Source organism: Monodelphis domestica, chromosome 3 (assembly GCF_027887165.1).
Source record: "Monodelphis domestica isolate mMonDom1 chromosome 3, mMonDom1.pri, whole genome shotgun sequence".
NCBI classification, from domain to species: Eukaryota; Metazoa; Chordata; class Mammalia; order Didelphimorphia; family Didelphidae; genus Monodelphis; species Monodelphis domestica.
The window spans coordinates 420294201-420311783 of NC_077229.1; the positions used below are offsets into that span (position 1 = coordinate 420294201).

Below are 17583 nucleotides of genomic sequence, written 5' to 3' on the forward strand. Positions count from 1 at the left end.
TGGAACTATGCCCAAAGAGCTATAAAACTGTGCAGTACCACTAAGTCTCTATACCAAAAAGATCCCCATCCACTCCCAAAAAAAGGAACTGGAAAAGGACTTGTATATATAAAATATTTATAGCAGCTCCTTTTGTAGTAGCAAAAATTGGAAATTGAGGGAATATCCCTCAAGAGGCAAATGACTGAAAAAGTAGTGTTAAAAAGATGTGATGGCATACTACTGATGCTAATAATGAACATTTTTCTTTTAGAAAAACCTAGGCTTAAGACGAACTGATGCTAAATGAAGTTAATAGAACCAGGAAAAGAGCACAGTAACACCAATATTGCAAAATGATCAACTGTAAATGACTTAACTATTCTCAACAATGCAATGATTCAAAACAATTCTGAAGGATTTATGATAGAAAAAGCCAACCACTTCCAGAGAAAGAACTGATGGTTTCTGAATGCAGATCAAAGCATACTTTTTAAAAATTTCTTTATTTTTTTTAAGACTGTTTTCTTTCACAATATGACTAATATGGAAATGTTTTACATAGTTGGACAAAATGTAACATATAACAAATTGTCTGACATTCTAATGGAGAGCCTAGAGAAGGAGAGAATTTGAAACAAAAATTTTTAAATGAATGTTAAAACTTATTTTTACATGTAGTTGGAAAAGAAAATGTTTTTAAGTTTACCTACACTTCTTACTTTCTCTTAGAATAAATGCATTAATATATCCATAGGGCTGTTGAGAAAGAAGTCTCAAAAATTGATCTTGGAACAAAAAATTTAACTAAATTAATCCTAAAACTTTCCCAATTTTACTGTTTTGCTACAACTGTTACTTCAAAAGAGAACTGAAGTTGGAACTTTCAGTCCTTACTTGGCATCAGCTTCCCTGAAGAAAAATAAAAATTCTACTTTGCTAATATTTTGAATGTTAATATCGCTGTTAGCTTTCTGAGGGTGAATGAAGATGAAGGGAATAAGGAACTGAAGGGAGAAACCAATCAACTAAAATCTCATAATTGAAAACTCCCCAAACCCTAAATCCAATACAAAGAATTAGAATAGAGCACATCTAATGTAACATCCTCATTTTACAAATGATAGAAATGAGATCCCAAGGTCATCTAAGATCATAAGATTGGCATTCCATATTGCAAAAAAAAGTATCATGTAAACCTTAAATCACAATGTAAAAGTTATCTTCATTGTTCTTATAGCATATATTCATTTTACTCAGAGCTTGAAAATGAAGATGTTTCCCTTTTGCTTCTCTGTCACAGCTACAGAACTAAAATTTTCCATTACTTATTTTTAATACTGCATTTATACATCAAATACTATATTAGCATTGCTACAGAATTAATTAACCTAAAATCAAGTAATACAAGTGTGTTTAAGTATAAAATCAAGCTAGAGTTTACATAAAATTGAAATTATTATATCACTATCCTACCTAAAAGCTGTAGGGGAATAAAAAAACAAAACAAAACAATAAATACCTGGTATGTAATTACTTGGGGGCTCAATTCCTGCTGGGAAATTAGTGTTTTCTGGAATGGAATGAGTATAGTCATCCAAAGGGGGTAGTTCTGTTAGAATCTCAGTATGCCGTGGCACTAGCACAGGAGGCAAAACTGAAAAGTTTCAAGAAGTTCACATTAATGTTAAATCTAAAACGTCAATAAAAAAGTATGAAAAAATCAGATGTCAATACTAAATAGGCAAGGTTACATTTGTAAAATATGCCATTTGACTATAAAAAGAATTATAGAACCGCAGAATAAAAACTCTGCCAACAACTTTTAACATTAGATAAAAGTAATTCATATCAAAACTTGTTTGTATACAGAGCGTGGCTTCATCAGTGCTTGGAAACAATCTATGTCTTGGTAACGTAACTCTCCCTAAGGCAGAGATGGTGAACCTATGGCATAGGTGCCAAATATGGCCCAGAGTGCTTTCTGTGGGCACACAGCCACTCTCCTTCCTCACCCCTCCAAGTTTGTTACTAGAAAGACAGAGGGACTCAGATGGAGCTACTCCCCTCCTCCACTCCACTCCACTGGTGCCTGACAACATTTTTTCACATCCTCTGCCTAACAACCCAATGTGAGCCCACAGTGGGTAAGGTAGGCAGCTCACAGGCAGCACAGCTGGAGGGGAAGAGAGCACTTGGATCACTCCCCTTCCCTTCTCTATACTCACTGAGGACATTCCTTATTTCATCCACCCCTCCGTCCGGCAATCCAATGGGAGTGCTTTCTCCCTCCCCTGTGTGGGTTAAGGGGAAGGTGGGGGTACGTGTGTGTGTCTGTGTGTGTGTCTGTCTGTGTGTCTGTGTGTCTGTGTCTGTGGCACAGCACTTGATCTGGAGACTGGGGTGAGGGCAGGATCTGACATTCCATCTCTAAAAAGTTCACCATCACTGCCCTAAGGCAAAGATAAACCAGTTCAGCTAAAATCAAAGCCCAAATCCATGGGTCTGAATCAGTATTTTCAAAGTATTATGGTGAAAGAATTTTCTTACATGTTACAAGGATTTTCTTAATCCTGTGAGCTATATATTTTTCTTTTACAAATTTAAATTTTCTAAATTGCAGCATTCAGGCTACTATGAAACATAATTGAATATAAAGAATTAAAGATTTATTTATTTTCATGTTAGAATTTTAGTTCATTAAACTGGTCTATTTAACATTAAAATTATTCCAAATGAGTGGATAAATATTTCTTGACTTAAGATATTGTGTTTTCAATTCTATTACAAAAAGAATAAAAAAGAAAATAGTAATGTTCCTACCTGGCGTCTCGACCCTCTGGTAGTGGTATGGGTTTACACATACTTCATCCTTTTTAAGATTAAAAGCATATTCACAGTTTTCAATTGCTTTAAGTTCATGGTGACTGTGAAGATCTGGCCAACGCCACAAACGACAGTAAATAACATGTGGCAATCCTTTTCGATGAGATACCTGTAGACGACCATCAAGGGACCTGTGGAGAGGGAGAGGGGAAATCATGGAAGGGAGAAAAGGAGGAAATTAAAAAAAAAAAGCAAAAGCTAACTCAGTGTAGGCTATTTTAATATGAAAAAAAAAGAATGACAAAAGAAAGTTCAATTCAGCTAAGTAGTGTAGCACAAATAAAGTTGAAAGATGTGTCCTATTTAATGAACTAGTTCAAAGCAATTGAATTAGTAGAAATAGATGTGTCTTATAAAATGACACAGATGTTAATGAATTCTTTAGACAAAATATGAAGTTTCGTTAAATAATGTTATACATATCTGCGATTGACACTCGTCCTCAACTTCTGCCTTCAGAAGATTATGCTGTTATCATGAATGCTTTTGTGTAAGGACATTTAGGAAATATTACTGCTATTAGTCAACAAACCTGACAGCAATCCAATCTGCAAGTGCTGCAGGTGGTAAAACAAAAACAAAAACCGAGAATCAACACAAAAATGAACTGTGAAGGCACATTTTTACAGTAGTGTGAGTTTGTTAAAGATCTACATTAATGTGAATGCAGCCTAAACTAATATAAAATAACATTTGTGATTCTTTTGAAAATTAACATATACTGCATAATTTCACACATAAATGCAGATGTGGATGATAGTGATGAGATGAAAAAAGACAAACACCAATGTGCTGGAAAAGCTGGTAAGGTGATAAAAAGGTAAAAATAAAAATTAGTTTCCCCTAGAATTAACTGGAGTATAAGGGATTTTATAAATTACTTTACCTACTATTAGTATATGAAATAATGCCAAATTAAATTTAGAGAAACTGGCCATGTACCAGTTTTTTTTTTAAATGCTTCATGAGGATCAGGCCTACTGTATAATATTAAGAGTAATAATCTAACCTCAAACTAAAGAGTCTGCATTTGTCAAATTTCCCATTCCTATTAAAAAGTATTTCAGAACTAGAATTTCATTGGTCAAAACATCAGCTGAAACATTTAATGTACTTTAATTACAGGCAAGCAATTGTTTTAAATGCTATGCCATATAACGGACATAAAAGGAAACATCCTAGTAAAATTATGCAAAGCATCCCACTATGGATAGATAGAGCCTCCAAACCCACCCCCAACCACAAGATCTCTATGATTCGACAGAGGGCAGAATATTCACCTGGTTTGTTCAGAGAAGCTGTAAAGGCCTGTTGTATCCCACTGATCTATCGTATTTGGTGTACTCAGTCCCCAAATTTCAGAGCAAGTGCTGTGCATAAATTGAAAAACAAAAAATTGATGTGAACATGGAAGCATGGTTATTCAAAATACCATGATGTAAAACATGAAAAAATGTACAGAATGCTCCCTTCACAGAGAAAATATACAAACCTTCACTTCTTTGTTGCTATTAGTGCTATTTTAGTATATTTTCTGCATGAAGGTAGCCAATAAAATGGAACATGTGACTCAAGGTAAATCATGATTATGTTTTAAAAATGTGAATACCAAAGTTTATCTCAAGGTTAATGCCATGATGTCCATTAGAAAAGGTAAAACTTCGATCTACAAAATAATAGCTATGTTAACAAACCTAATATAAAAACTTCATTTTACTATTCATTTGTTAAAGAACTCTTCTAATTTCTAAGCAGATGTCAACTTATATTTTTTAATTAGAAAAATCTAAAAATCTTTGGTTTTTGCAGTGAAGGATTTAAATGTACTCTAAACTGATATTCATTTTTCTCAAGTATGCTCATGCTCTATTACTAGAGGAAGAAACTTTTCAAAATATTCCAATGAAGAAAAGTCTACCTTGAAAGTTTAAAATGGAAACTATTATAATACCAACTACTCTTATCATCTAGCCTGTTAATCACCATTGCACCTAAAAACCAAATACCAGTAAGATCTCAAATACAACTCATAAAATTGCCAAAATTATACTCAGAAAACAATAAAATCAACTTTCAAATATAAGGCATAGGTAGAATTAAAGTAAGAAGAAATCTATATCAAGCAATTTAGGGAAATCTTATTTGTCAATTATGATTTAATCAGAGAAATGAGAATATACCCAGAAAAGTGACTAGTTAGGATATCTTGGAGGTTTGTTTGATTTTATTATTTGACACCCCAGTTGCAAAAGAGTTACATAAGGGTAATCTAAACCTTGCCATGACATTTCTGATATGCATGAAAGAACTGAAAGACAGTCTGAAATCTGGCTTCTGACACTGTGCCAAAAGTAATATATGAGCTCTTTTATTAAGCATTTTTCTAAAAAGCCTAATTATTCTTTCTCATCAAGAATCCAGCTTATTCTACTGACACTCTAATAGAAGCCAAATGATATTCCCTAATGTCTGAGGTATATACGTGACCTTGTCAGAGTTGTTAGGTGCTTTCACAGTTCCCCAGTCTCTTGTGACAACTATAGAAGTAGTAGATAAGCTCGTTTGTTTCCCATAAGCAGAAATTTTTCAAGGATGGTAACCTCACTCACAAGTGATGATTTGTTGTTCCAGAGAATCTAAAATCATCTTAGCATGGTATAACGGAAACAGCACTGAACCCCAAGACAACAAAAACAATAATAGTGTGAACCATGTCACAACTCTCTGTAAAATAGACAAGATGCCAACTGTTGTTTCTTGCTTCACAGTGTTATCAAGATCAAATGTGACTGTAATAAAGTATTACATAAATATAACCTATTAATATCTTTAGTAAACTGTAAATGTATATCACTTATTACAAATGTGGACTTAAAAAGAACATTAATACCTTATATTAAGTTCCAAATGGATATTCCTAATGTACAAATCTGACCATTGGTTCCCTTGCTTAATCATTTCTAGTGGCTCCTTGTTCTCTATTGAATCAAATACAAACTCTTGTCTGGCAATTAAAGTCCTTTATGACCTATTTCCCTTCTACATTTTTAGATTCAACAAAACTGGCCATCTTGCTATTCTTCATGCACAGGAAATTCCATCTCTTGTCCCCATGCCTTTGCATAAACTGTCCTCCAGATGTGGAATGCACTCGCTTATTCCTCACACATGGAATTCCATCTCTTGAATTCATGCCTTTGCATAGGCTAGGCTGGCTTGCATCTGAGGAATATATGTCTTCCTCATTTTTGTCTCTTAGAATTTTGAGTATTTTCAAAGCTCTCAGTCACCTGAAACAATCATTTTCCTTATTCCTCTAATGCCTGCCCTCCTCCTTACCATTTATTTTGTATACAGTTATGTACATATTCTGTTTATTCCTATACATTATAAGTTCCCTAAGAGCAGGGACTATTTTATTTCAAATAAATCTAATAACAAGCAATTAACTAAGCACCTATTAAGTGCCAAGCACTGAGCTAAGCATAAGCAATAAAAAGAAAATGAAATTTCTAGAACCTACCATAGTGTCTGGCATCTAGCAAGAACTTAATAAATGCTTGTTGATAGCCAGCAGATTCAATAAGCACCTATCATGTGCCAAGTATTGCACTATTAAGGATATGAAGAAAGGCAAAAAACATTCACTGCCTTTAAGGAGTTCATGACTAATGGAGAAAACAATATAAAATAGTTATGCATCAACAGGATATATACAGCATTGGAGATAATCTTAGAAGGAGGTACTAACTAGGCGGGCTCAAAATGACTTCTTTTATAAAGTGAGACTTGAAGGAAGCTAGGAGGAGTAGATAAGAAGGGAGAGAATTCCAGGCACAAAGACCAGTCAGTAAAAAAGCCCAGAGACAGGAAATGCAGTATTTTGTTCTACAAAGAGCAAATTAAGTGAGAATGGACAGGTAGAGCTTTGGTAAGATATAAGATTAGAAAACAAAGATCCAGATTATGGGCTGGAAGGATGGATGACACACTTATACTTAAGGAAGTTCAATCTGAGAAATGAATAGAAGATAAGTCCAGAACAAGAACCTTGAGGCAGGGAGAGCAAACATAAAGCTATCATAATCTTCTAGATAGAAGTGATAAGAGTCTTTAACAGGGTAGTAGTGGTATCAGTGGAGAGAAAGAGGTTTTATATTAAGATATACTAATGAAAGTAGAAACAATAGGATTTAACAACAGACTATGGGGAATGGAGAGAGAATAATAGTATCCCTGACAGTAATCGGGGAGTTAGGAAAAGGGGAGGGTTTGGGCAGGAAAGATAAAGGGTTCAGTTTTAGACATCATGAGATCATGATGTTAGATGTCAGAATGGAAGTCAACAGAATTAGGTAGGGATAGGTAGATATATCTGAGAATCTTGTGCAGAGATGGATAATTGAATCTATAGGAATTAATGAGATCATCAAATGAAATACTATTAAGGAAAAGGACAGAGGTCTGTAGATATGATCTGAAGATTCAAGAAAGCATACAGATTAGTTGGATAAATTGAGAATCGGGAGAGAGCAGTGTTGCAAAAACCCAGAGAGAAGGTTATAAAAAAGAGTTATCAATAATATCAAAGGCTAGAGAGGTCAAGAAAGATATACTCTAAAGAAAATGCCATTCAATTCAATTCGTTGGAAACTTTGAATAGAGCAGTTTTAGTTCAATGATAAGTGAGAAACCAGATTCAACAAGAGTTAAGGAGGAAAATAGGAAATGAAGTGGAGGCATCTATTGTAGACAGTCTTTCTAAGAAATTTAGCTACAAAAGGGATAAAAAAATATAGGATGACACCTAGAAGGAATGGATAAGATCAAGTGAAAGGTTAAGAGACATAAGAACTGCTTTGGTTGCATTCCAAAAATTATGTAGATTACCCACCTATTATTGACCATAAAAGATGTATTAAATATTTCTCTTTTTCCTACACTTATCTTTCAGATTTTTGTGACCTTTAGGGAAAGGCACCATGTACACTTCAGGGGAAAACATTTACATACATATACTTAGATGTTGATTCAATAACTGTCATTCAATTACTGGTCTATCACATTTAACTTTTCTAAAATTTCCATTTAAGCCTTTATTTCCTATCTTGTTTATTTTTTTTCACTAGATTCATCTGTCTGAGAGGGACAAAATAAGAGGTGTCCCATTATTATGGTTTTATAATCTATTTCTCTCTGTAATTCATTTTTCATTTTCTTTAGGTACTTAGGCACTGTTCATTTGCTACATGTTTAGTACTGATACTGTTAAGGTCCGGGAATTCACCCCCCACCAAGGAAGGATCTCTGGCAATGTAATCAGACATGGAACAGGCCCTTTATTGCAAAAAAAAAAAAAAAAACTGATGCGCATCAGTGGGAACCTCTAACATCAGAGTTCCAAGTTGCTTCTGACAGGCTGGGGTTTAAATACTTTTTCATGAATAACCTTTGTTGGAAAGTTGCTTTTTGCACTTGGGGTCTCAGTGCTGAAGTTTTATCAGGGACCTTGGATGGCCCCAGCACAAGCCCGGAGCTTATCTGTCTGTGGGGCCTTGGCAGTTTTCCTGGCTGAATTTCTCAGGGCAACTTTCAATTTTGATCTCCCTCATTTCCAACTTCTTTTTCTCTTAGGGAACAGAGGAGGTGCCTGCCCACTGAGGCTAGATCTCCCTCAATACTAATTGTCTATGGAATCTTTGGACATAGTTTCCCATTTATCTGAATTAAATCCATTTTTTTGTTGTCTTGTCTGAGACTATGATTGCTACCCCAATCTTATTTTATTTCAGCTAAAATAAAATAGATTTTGCTTATTTTTTAACTGGGCAGGTTTTTATGTTTCAAGTATATTTCTTGCAAACAATTTATTTTTGTCACATTCTGCTTACTTCTCATTTTACAAATGAGTTCATGCCATTCACATTCACAATTATGACAGTTGCTTATTTCTGTTTTCTTCTTATATAGTCTCTTATAAAGAAGAATGGTGAGAGAAAAGGTGTACTCAGAACCAGTGTTGTAATTTTCTACTGTTACTCAACTGCCTTATTCTCCTCTCCCAAAGCTCAGTTGTGTTCTTATTCTTTCTTTTAAACTACTGTTCATATCCTGTTTTGTTTTCCTTAGAACAAATTTCTACCATTAATCTAATACCTTCTTAATCCCTCCTTTCTCCTTACTTCCTGTTTGCCTATTCAGAGATGTGTGTTGCTCCCTCCTTTGACAAGTTCAGTTCCTTCTATCCCCCCTCCATTCACTGATATAATCTTGTATTTAAAAACAAATGTACACCCTAGTTATGAGATCTCCCTCTTCCTCCAATTCCTTTTCTCCTTCCTTTTCTCCTTCCTTTTCTCCTTCCTTTTCTCCTTCCTTCCTTCCCTCCTTCCTTCCCTCCCTCCTTCCTTCCTTCCTTCCTTCCTTCCTTCCTTCCTTCCTTCCTTCCTTCCTTCCTTCCTTCCTTCCTTCCTTCCTTCCTTCCTTCCTTCCTTCCTTCCTTCCTTCCTTCCTTCCTTCCTTCCTTCCTTCCTTCCTTCCTTCCTTCCTTCCTTCCTTCCTTCCAGATCATCGTCAAAACAATAAAACCAATCCCAGGCCTTCTTATTAAGACTCTTATAAACCATGTATCATCTCCTCACATTAGAAGGATACACAGTTTATCTTTGCTGAGTTTTATGTTTGCTCATTAACATTAATGTTTCTTTTTCTCTTGACTCCTCTGCTTGTATTTTAATTTCCATGTAGTTCTGGCCTTTTTGTTAGGAACACTCAAGAATATGTACTCTATTTTGGTAAAAGTCTAAGTTTATTCTTCATTGTAAGTTTTTTTTTTCCTTTGTGCTATATTTTATTTCAAGGTCTCCATTCCATTCAAATGATAGCTACTAAATCAGCATGATGATGACGACAACTGTAGATTCTTGTATTTGAATTCTTTGTTTATTTTCAGTATTACTTCTTTGACCTAGAAGGTCTAAATTTTGGTTTTATTGTTCCCAGGAGTTTTCATTTTAAAGTTTCACTTTGACCCCTGGTTCTAAGAGATGTGGGCAACTTTCTTTAATGATTTCTTAAAATATGATTATTTGGTTATTATTAAGCAGACCAATAATTTGGTCATCAGACAGGAAGTCCAATGATTCTTAAATAATCTTTCAATCCATTTTATGTCAGTTGTTCCTGCTAAGAGATACTTTAGATTTCCTCAAAAAAGTTTAATCAAGCTTTTAATACATCTTATTGTCTCATGAAGTTACTAGCTTCTCTTTGTCCATTTTAGTCTTCAGTGACTTGCTTGTTTAGGTAAGGTTTTATATCTCCTGTGCCAACCTATTAATTGCTATTCCAATTCTTTCTCCCATCTTTCTCATTTATTTTTCCATTGTTTATTCCAGTGCTCTTATTTTGTTTATAAAAGCATTTAGTGCTTAAAAATAAAAACCAATCCTATCATTTTACATCCTCCAAGAGTTTTAGTTGAACCTTAAACCCAAAGTTGTGCTTTTCTTTGAGTCTGTAGTTCTTTGGAAGTTTCTGATTTTACTTCTTTCTTTTTTTTTTGTTTTGTTTTTTTTGTCTTGTTCACTCCTGCCACCATAATAGCTCTTTCATGATATGATTCTTTTTTCAAGTTGCTTATTTCCCCAGCCTACATCCTGGCTTCTTCAGACTTTATGCTAAGGCTAGTGAAGTGAATTGGTCTTGTTGTGGCCTTCTTGAGTTATGTTGTTCATTACAGGATCCCAGAGAGAGTTCAGGCAGGGAACCTGCAGGCTTTCAGTGTTCCCAAAGTGGTTTGAGCCAGGGCAAAGTTTGATCACTGTCTTTTTTTCCTCTTTGTCTTTTTCCCCTGAAAATTCCTCATCTAGGTATGTGTCTGAACATACCTAATGTCCGTGACTGAAGTTTAGTAGACTGCTGACAGACTCAACTATACTATCATTCAGCTGGAAACGTCTTCTGGTTCAGTTACCGAATTGCAGCATCCCCAACTGATGGGGGGGGGGGGGGAGGGTGCACGTATGATAGCAGGGAAGTATAGAAACAAGATCACACTTTTCCTAGTAAACTTTCAGAGCCAGCCACAAAGCCACTGCTAACTCCTAATGTGTTCCTTGCTCAGTGTACATTCTAGAGCCAACAGCCAATCCCTATCCTGAAATTCTTCCCCTAGGTACAGGTCTCACCACTTAACATGAATCCAAAATGGTAGTAAGAAACAGAGCTACTACCAGTAGGTTAGCATCTTTTTTTTTTAGAAAAGGTTGAACCTTCTATGCAAGGTTGAGATCTCTCAAAGACCAGATACACAGATACAATCCTCTTTCAGTACCCATGCTTGAAGGCTCCAGGCAGCTGTTCTAGGCTAGATCTTATCATCAGTTTTCCAAGACCTTTTTATCCCCTGGTGTTAACCTGGAGTTGAAAAAAATGACTGACTTTTATTTTTTCCTTGGGGATCTACTGATCAGTATATTTTTTAATCTTTATACAGAAGTTTAGTAGTACTTCTTGCTACCATTCTGCCATCTTGGCTGGTTCATTTAAATCAGCTACCAAGTATTTAAAAGTAGGAGAGATTCATCTGTTCAAAATTATATAAGTGTAATTTTGCCTGACAAGAAGATAATCACAAAATTCCATCCATTAATTTCAGGAAATCTAAAATATGTCTTTTGGAAAACTATGGTGGATTCTTTTAAATTACTTTAGGAAATGGCAGTTGATTTTAATGTTACATATAACTTAACAGAACTGGATATTTAGAGACATAATTTTTTGGTAGACATTCTTTGACAACAAACTTGCTGAGTTCCTTGAGTAAGATTGACATTAGTATGTAAATGTAGGCCTTCAGGGATTCAGTAGAGCCTTAAAAGCCCAAGCAATCCTTCAGAAATAGGGTCAGTAAACCACAGCCAAAACTCCCCCATGACTGTTAACTTTCAATTCTCATTTGAAATCACAAAGCTAACAGAATTGTGACAGTACCAAAGAAGACCCCTTAAGTTCCTCAAAGCCCAGAATGTTATTTTTTTAAATCAGAAGACAGGCAAATAGTTAATGGACAAAGATAACACCATGTAAGTACTAAGTAACCACAGCTAACATGTATAATATCTCCAAATATTTCTTATTTAAAAAATATATATCTTTGTAAGCATTTATTATTTCTCCCTTTTACTCTTGTGTGTGCACCTGGCTACCATGAAAATTTTTTTTAACCCATACTAAATATACATAGTGCAGTAAAAATAAATTCCCACACTAGCCATGTGCAAAAATATGTCTCATTTCTGCATTTTAAATCCATTACCTCCCTGGAAAGAGGTGGGTGGTATTATCTTAGGTCCTCCCAGCTTTTATCACTGCACTGATCAAAGTGCTCAAGTATTTCAAGGTAGCTTTTCTCTATAATTGTATTGTTATTATATACATTGTTTTCCTAGTTCTGATCACTTCACCCTTCATCATTCAGGAAGTTCTTTTCAATTTCCTTCCAAATGATCTATTTTGCCATTTCTTGTGGTATAACAACATCCCATTACATCTAATACCATAATTTATTTAGCCATTCCCCAATATGTATAGCTTTTGACTAAGAGAAAAAGAGCTGTTATCCGCTTTGAGCTTTTGGGGGTATAGGCCTACGAATGGGGTCAAAAGGTACAGCCAGTTTAGTCAACTTTTTGTGCAGCTTCAAATTGCTTTCCAGAATGACTAGGGCAATTCATAGCTATATCAAGAATAAATTCTGATTCTAAAAATAAAATTTATGTATAATTGCAAATTAAAGCATCTTCATGAGCTAATGTAAACCTATGATTTCATTGATGTAAATAATTTCCACCGATAAAACCCTTTCTCCCAATAACAACTGTTCTGCACCTGAAAATCCTAAGAGTTGCCTGGGGGCCTTAGAAGTGGAAAGTCTTCACCAAGGCAACAATGTGTATCTACAGTTGATCTCTAGTACACTATCCACTGATTCTATTAGCAAGGTATGCTATAAAGCAAACCTAAAAGTTAAACTCAGTTGAATATCAGATTACATAAACTTCAAAGTCAATGTTAGTACATAAATACTGCTATTTTTCCTTCTTTTGTCTAGCAGCTGAAGAATTCTCTTCCCTACTTTAGGGACTACAAAAATGCCAAAGGAAAAGTCATATCAGACCACCTGACCTGTTTGTTGCTCTTTTATCTTTTGTTTCTCTTTGTTCCTGATTAAAGAGATTTCACAGCTGTTGTTCAGTCATTTCCAACTCCATTTAGGGGTTTCTTTACAAAGATACTGGAGTGGTTTGATACTTCCTTCTCCAGCTCATTTTATAGATAAGGAAACTGAGGTAGAGTTAAATGACTTGCTTAGGGTCACATAGACATAAAAATGCTTGAGGCCAGATTTAAACTCTGGCCTTCTTGACTTTAGGGGTCTATCCATCATACTTCTTAGCTATCCATCATACCACCTAGGGGTCCATCATAACTATAGTGATGGATTTTTTATTTTTCTGTCAGACATCCATCTAGCAGATTAGGGAGGAAAGTATTCTAAGAACTGCCGCTAAAAGATGATTTCACATCTCTCATCCCTTTCTCAGTCAAACTCCAAGCTACCCACTCTCATTGCCTCCACTTTTCCCCTCACTCACTTCTCAACCTTTCATAAATTGATAAATTTCATAATTTTCATTCATTCATAATCAAAATTCATAAACTGAAACTGCCCTTTCCAAAATTACCAATGATCTTTAAGGGCCAAATCTGGTAAAAATCTTTATCCTTCTTGACCCCTGTATAGCTTTTGACAGTCCCCTTTGATGAATAGTTATCCTCATCATGGTCTCTAATGTACTCAAAGATTTGGTTCTTTTTAGATATATTTCTTTTTTCTTCTTTCCAAACTTTTTATATTCTTTCTACACCTCTTGAAACTGTCATCAACTTTTTCATCTCTATGTAGATATTGTAGTTTTCAAATGTTTTCAACTCTTTATGCCCCCATATAATTTTCTTGGTAGACACCAAAGGTTTGCCATTTCCTTCTCCAGCTCATTTTACAGATGAGGAAAGTGTGGCAAACGATTTGCCCACGGCTAGTCTGAGGCCACATTTAAACTCAAGTTTTCCTTACTCCAAGCATGTCACTGTATCCACTATCTCACCAGCTGCCTAATGCAGTTGACTCAGATCTATATCCAACCTTTGGCCTCTCATCCCCAATTATATATGAGGCACATTTCAAATTCAATATTTTCAAAATAGAACCCGAGATCTTTCTTGAAAAATCTATTCCTGTATTGAATGTCTACATTTGTCAAGAGCACTACCATTCTTCTGATCTCCAAAGTTTGTTACCTGGGGACGGAGCCAAGACAGTAGCTTAGTAGTAGCTAAAACTGAAACAGCTCTAAGAATCCTCTCAAACAAAGTTGGTAATCTTAGAATAATCCTGAACTACTCTTTCTAACCTGACATAAAAAAAATAGGCCTTCTACTTCAACAAGATATTTCACTTTTCTTTGAAGTCACCAATTTATATCTTTGCTTCTTGCCTGAACTACTATTGCAATGGCCTCCTAATTCATCTCCCTGTCTCAAATTTCTCAACACCAATCCAGCTTCCACACAGGTACCTTACTGAGGTTCTTGAAGAATAGGTCTGACTATGTCACTCCCTTAATTCAGTAAATTCCAGTGGTTAATTTTAGTTCTTGAATAAAATATCAATTCTATCTGGCATTTAAAGACTTTAAATATCTGGTCCCAACCCATCTTGAATTCCTTGGGAGCAAAGATTATTATTTTTTGCCTTAGCATGGTACTCAGTCCACAATCAGTGCTTAATAAATGCTTGCTGACTGATTAGGGAAGAAAAAAACAAAAAAACCCTTTCCTTCTGTATTGGTTCCAAGGCAGAAGAATGGTAAGGGCTAGGCAATGGGGGGGTTACGTGACTTGCCCAGGGCCACATAGCAGTAAGTATCTGAGGCCAGATTTGAGCCTAAGACCTCCCATTGGCAGGCGTGGCTCTCAATCCACTGAGCCACCCAGTTTCCCCCAGAAAATACTCTTTAAAAAATAACAACAAACTCAGAGATGAGCAAGATAAAATTTAATTTAGAGCACATACTTAAGATTGATAAAAATGTTTACTCACTGCAGACCCCAAGATTTTCAAAGAATTATTATCAAAGACCCTTTAATTTGATGATACAAATTATACTATAATGCAAAATATGTTCTAAAAAGCATAATGCTTTAATATATACCTTCCATGTGCTCTTCTTATTCCATTATTTTATTGCTATATGCTATCATCCATCCCTTTTCCCAAGCAATGAGTCCTGATTGAAATGCTTGAAAATGTGACAATGGTTTGAAGAGTTTTTCAGGTTTGCTTGTTTTCCTTTCAAGGATACAAGTCATTTATTCAGTTTTACATTACATTACATTATTCAGTATTACAATTGATCGCAGTTTCAAAACTATATTGCCAGATCTAATCAAGATATGCAAATACAGAGCAGGTAATGTGAACTATACTAAATTAATCAATCTATGTCCCTCACTTTCCCTACCTCTGGGTCTTTACTTATACCATTGCCTATATTTAGAAACCTCTATCCCCAATATTTAATATCCAACCTTCACCTATTAAAATTTAGTAATTCTTCAAGATGGATCTCAACACTATGGCTTTAAAACTTGCAAGAATGAACTATGTCAACATTCTCTTGTAATAACATCAAATGCTAAAGATTACAGCTAAAAATATTAAGCTGGTAGGGAGAAGTCCTTAGAAGTAAATGGTCACTAACCCTGAATACCAATAAAGAGCCAAACAGATAAGCAGAAGAGTGTTACCCTCACTTGATATTCAAAACCACTCCAGTTTAAAACCAAACAGGTTGTCATCGATTATAAATACCAAAGATCTGTCCACATCCTTCTAGAGGGAGGTTTGTACTTATGCTCAGCCACTTTTGTTGTTAGTTTAATTAGGGAAATGGTAGAATATATAGTCAACTAAGGAATGTTATTTTGAGGTTCTTCCTTTCCCAGATTCTCTTCCTCCATCACTATTCCCTGACCCCCCCCCCAAAAGCCCACTTTGGAGGAATAAAGAGTTACTTAACCCTTCCCCTTTCCCCCATTTGTTTTCATCTTTCTTTTACTCCTCCTTTGGGCACTAAAACTCACAAGGAAAGTAGAAAATCACATGAAGCAAATACCAAGAGGGAAGCATTCAAGTAGTCACTGTTTCTTTGCAATTACCTCTTCCCTGGAGAACAATTAAACAAGGACATTTCAGTAAAATTTAGTTTATGTAAGTGACAGACTAAATAAAAAAGTAGCTAGTCAAGTTCTTCCATTTTTATTGCTATTATTACTTCATACCACCAACTATTGCCTAATAAACTATTTTAATGTTTCAAACCTGTAATTCAACATTAAAGTCAATTATAAAGTGCCATCAAATGAGTTATGCTACTGCCCAAACCAGAAACAAAGGAAGAAAACTTACATTACACATACATATGTAATGAGAAGGAATCTGGATTTTGCAAGGTGCACAAAACAGTATCCTTAGGATCAGGACTTGTAGTAATAACATTTATACAAAGAAATAACATACTTAAGATTATAGTACTAATAGTCTTACTAGTTTAAAAGAATTTTAATGTCAAAAGGAGAAAAAATTTTGCTTAGATATATAAGATGGAAGGAAAAACATTTTAATCATAGAAATTTCTTCTCTAGTAGGCTGTCCTAAATTCTCAAATTCCAGTTTTACCAGGAAGGAAAAATTAGAAAAGACTGGCAAACAAAAATTACTAAATTGAGAAACTGCATGCATGCCTCCATGCACACACCCCCGCCAACACATGAAATTACATGAAATATATCTGGCTTTTTTACTAGTAAGTTAAAAAGTATACAGAAAACAATAAGTAGTCTTAAAAAAAAAAACACCTTTTGGCATCAATGAAACATTGAAAGTGATACAATGAGTGTTCATCTGTAGTACAAATGTTTGTTTTAAGGTCATACTCTTTTAAAACTTAAGAATCTTGCATTTTAATGTTGAATATACTGACAGAAGCAGATATTTTACAAAACTGTTTCTACTTAACCATCTTCTTTTGTTATAAGGGAAGACTCAAGGGTTTATGGATGGGGGAGTATATATGGGAAATGAAATATGAAGTAATTTATTTAAATGCATATAGAAAAAATGCAATGCATTATTTCCCACATTTAACCAAAACCAAATCTAAACCATGGTGTAAAGCATGTTAAGAGGAAAGATATATTGTTGGCCTTGGAAACAGTAAGAACTGAGCTCAAATCCCAAGTCTAATACTAGTCATATTACCAACTCAAGAAGTTCAAAACCTAATTACCTTTCTTCCCAAGCTCATTCCACCCAGGTTAGCAATCTTTGGAGTCATAACTCAACTCCTCCACATATCTAATCAATTATGAAGTGTTGTCTAACTTCTATAGCACCCCTCTCATCTGTTTGTCTCCTCTCTACTTACATGGTATTTAATGTCTCCAAGATTAATTTTATTTATTAAATCTCTAATTGAGATCTTCAATCTCAAATGAACTACTACTGCATTATAGTCTCAGTGGGTCTCCCTAGTTCTGACCCTCATAAATTCTTGAATAGAATTATCGTAAAGAATCAAATGGGTTAAAAAA

The 17583-nt window shown here is 34.9% G+C and overlaps 1 protein-coding gene across 9 annotated transcripts in view; it reads right to left on the reverse strand.

Annotated features, from left to right (window-relative positions):
• Nucleotides 1–17583, reverse strand: part of SMAD2 (SMAD family member 2) — a 105941-nt gene that overhangs the window by 51007 nt on the left and 37351 nt on the right. For 8 of the 9 annotated variants that reach the window (XM_056824397.1, XM_056824399.1, XM_056824398.1 and 5 more), the window contains 3 exons: nucleotides 4146–4235; nucleotides 2803–2996; nucleotides 1502–1636 (listed from right to left, as the gene is read on the reverse strand). In XM_056824397.1, the coding sequence (XP_056680375.1) occupies nucleotides 1502–1636; nucleotides 2803–2996; nucleotides 4146–4235 (419 nt within the window). The remainder of the gene's footprint in view (nucleotides 1–1501; nucleotides 1637–2802; nucleotides 2997–4145; nucleotides 4236–17583) is intronic. The other variant, XM_056824401.1, reaches the window with a different exon arrangement.